Raw genomic sequence first — 2,703 nt, forward strand, 5'->3', positions numbered from 1 at the left:
CAGTGTATGGGCAAGTGACACTGGAGTGGGTGAGTGCAGAGCCCCACAGGAGCAAGGGAGCAGCAGCAGTTGTTGTTGGCTCTACGCCTGACTTGGTGGCGTGCCGGGGGACCGCCTGGAGGAGAGGTGGCCATCGGAATCCCAGCGGTAAAGTCCCGAGAAACAGCCGCGCCCCACATGCCTCTTGAGTCTTGCCTGCCCTTCTTCGTCACAGTTGTGTCTAGGAAAAACTTAAATTTGTTCTTGGTATGCCACACTCTTTGGTCTACAAATGTCGGATGGATTCTGAGTACTAGCAGCAGTTCGGTTTTTTTTTCTTATCAGCATTGAAAAAAGAGATTTCCAATTTCTTTACTCAAATTCGTTGGACAAGGAAAGAGTGATGTGCGTGATCATGGATGTCAGGGAGTAAAGCGGGAGCAACAATCATATGCCACTGGTGATAAACGAGAACCATCACCCAGAAATCTTACCAGCCACCGCACCATGCAAGCAGGCTCTTGCCGGACCCGCCGCGCGCGTGCGCAAGGGCCACTACCACTGCCCCACGCTCGCTCGGCAAAGCCACCAGCGCCGGTGCCCACTCCACACGACCCCACGGCACGGCACGGCACATCTCCCCCGGCACCCGCGCACCAGGCCACCAGCCAGGCGCCCATGCCGTGTCGCGCAACGCCAAAACCACGCGGCCACGCCCACCCCCGCCCGGGGCCCGGGGGTGCCCGCGCGCGCGGGGGTCCGGCACGGCAGCGACCGTGTCGGTCGCGCGTCGAGGGCTCGACCGCTCGAGGCTTGCCCGCGCTGCCGCGCCGCGCGGCGGCAGGCGGACAGCGCGCCCGCGGCCGGGTCCCCCGGGCACCCGACACCCTGTCGGCCCCTTGTTTATTCCCCCGGCCCCGGATCTGCCCCCACTGGCCACTGCCGGCTGCCTGCGCCGCCGCCCAGATCCACCGATCCGCGCACCCGCATGTATAAATACGAGCGCGCACCGCCGCGCTTCCATCCCTGCTCTGTTCATGGTCGATCGAGAGTCTAGCTAGCGAGGCCTTGGTTCTTGGTAGTGTGTGTTTTCCAGTCTGTCTCAAACTAGCTGCCTGCTGCATTATCGTATCCTCCAAAGGGGTTGCTAGCTGTGATCACGGCGCGTATGCGCGCGCGCGGCTAGCGTGGAGCTGAAGGGGAGGTGAAGCGATGGAGCTGGAGCTCGGGCTCGCGCCGCCGAACCCGCACGGCCTCCTCGGCGGTGGCTGCGGGAAGAGGGTGTTCGGCGGGGCCGAGAAGGCCACGCTCCCGCTCTTCGTGCGCGATGGGGGCGGCGGCGGCGACGACGGCAACCGCGACGTCCTCGACCATGAACCGAGCAACAAGTGAGTGGCTGAATTCAATCTACGCACACCACTGCAAGCCGCCGCCACCGCCGTGTTGGTTGCTCGATCGTCCATGCATGTCAAGCAAGCACGGTTTCTTTACGCTGATGGCTGAAACGCATGCGCGCCGTGTACCTGCAGGAGGAAGAGGCTCGTGGGGTGGCCGCCGGTGAAGTGCGCGCACCGGCGAAGCTGCGGCGGCGGGGCCGGGTACGTGAAGGTGAAGATGGAAGGGGTGGCCATCGGGCGGAAGGTGGACGTGTCCCTCCACGCCTCGTACGAGGAGCTGCTCCGCACGCTCGCCCGCATGTTCCCGTCCGCCGCCAACAAAGGTGCCGAGGAGGAGAGGGAGGTGGCCCAGCACGAGCGCCGCCGTGGCCACCCCTACGCGGTGACCTACGAGGACGGCGAGGGAGACTGGCTGCTCGTCGGAGACGTGCCATGGGAGTAAGTCGTTGCATTGCCAGACAATCGCTTGTCGTCTCCGTACATATACAGCATATGCATAAGACCAGTTCACCAGCACTGTTAAACTAACAGCAATAATGGTAATTTTGATTTGCTGCAGGGCCTTTGCGAAGTCGGTGAAGCGGCTCAAGATCCTCGCGTAGCTGACGGCACACGTACGCCAGCAGCTACGTGTGCCGTGTGTGTCTCATAATATGGCTTGGCTAGCTCACTCTCAATAATGATAGTATTGTCCTCTCTGTGCATCAGACCAGTGCGTGTATTTTTGCTCGTCTCGGTGGGTTCAGACTTGAGAGCATGACGAGAGCATACAGCTTGCTATAGCTACTATAGTCTACCACTACGCACTAGCTGTTAGCGATCTTATCTCGTCACGCTGCACCGAGTTGTTCGTGTAATCTCGTGTCAAAGGTTTCGTCTGCGTCCAGTCCAAAATAGCCAGCCACTCGGTCCTCGTTGTGACGACCGTATACGTGTACGGTCGTCGTCTGTGGCCGGCCGGGTTAGGGTCGTCTAGTTAAGCCTGTTCACGTACTGCTAGTAGTGTTTGAGGTTTCAATCCCATTGGGTCTCCTTGCTGGTTTTCAAATGCATGGGTTAAACGTGTCGCAACTAACACTGTGTAATGTATTCTTCCCTCTTGCTGATTGCTGGTATTCTTCCCTCTTGAGTATTACCGAAGTAGCACTACTAGGGAAACTACTAGGGAAAGGGGCTTCAGTACCGGTTCCAAACCCCCTTTAGTACCGGCTGTGCAACCGATATTGCTACTCCAGTACTAAATACTAAAGGGGGCCTTTAGTACTGGATCAAATAACTGGTAGGTATTAAAAAATTAAAAAGAATCCCGCCACCCTCCTGCCCGGCT

At 59.1% G+C, this 2,703-nt stretch overlaps 1 protein-coding gene across 1 annotated transcript; it reads left to right on the forward strand.

The window, feature by feature from the left end:
* The first annotated feature begins 765 nt into the window (after positions 1-765).
* On the forward strand, positions 766-2,447 carry LOC117851997 (auxin-responsive protein IAA20). The gene is made up of 3 exons (XM_034733915.2): positions 766-1,367; positions 1,509-1,814; positions 1,936-2,447. Exons 1-3 carry the CDS (start codon positions 1,192-1,194, stop codon positions 1,976-1,978), a joined length of 525 nt encoding a protein of 174 aa, XP_034589806.1. The 5' UTR covers positions 766-1,191; the 3' UTR covers positions 1,979-2,447.
* The last annotated feature ends 256 nt before the right edge of the window (positions 2,448-2,703 follow it).

Source organism: Setaria viridis, chromosome 4 (assembly GCF_005286985.2).
Source record: "Setaria viridis chromosome 4, Setaria_viridis_v4.0, whole genome shotgun sequence".
NCBI lineage: Eukaryota > Viridiplantae > Streptophyta > Magnoliopsida > Poales > Poaceae > Setaria > Setaria viridis.

Bases quoted from the DNA above. Each gene is read 5' to 3' on its own strand.
- LOC117851997 (XM_034733915.2), top strand. From the start codon at position 1,192: ATGGAGCTGGAGCTCGGGCTCGCGCCGCCGAACCCGCACGGCCTCCTC. The intron at 1,368-1,508 runs GTGAGTGGCTGA...GTGTACCTGCAG, and splicing joins GACCATGAACCGAGCAACAA to GAGGAAGAGGCTCGTGGGGT. The intron at 1,815-1,935 runs GTAAGTCGTTGC...GATTTGCTGCAG, and splicing joins GTCGGAGACGTGCCATGGGA to GGCCTTTGCGAAGTCGGTGA.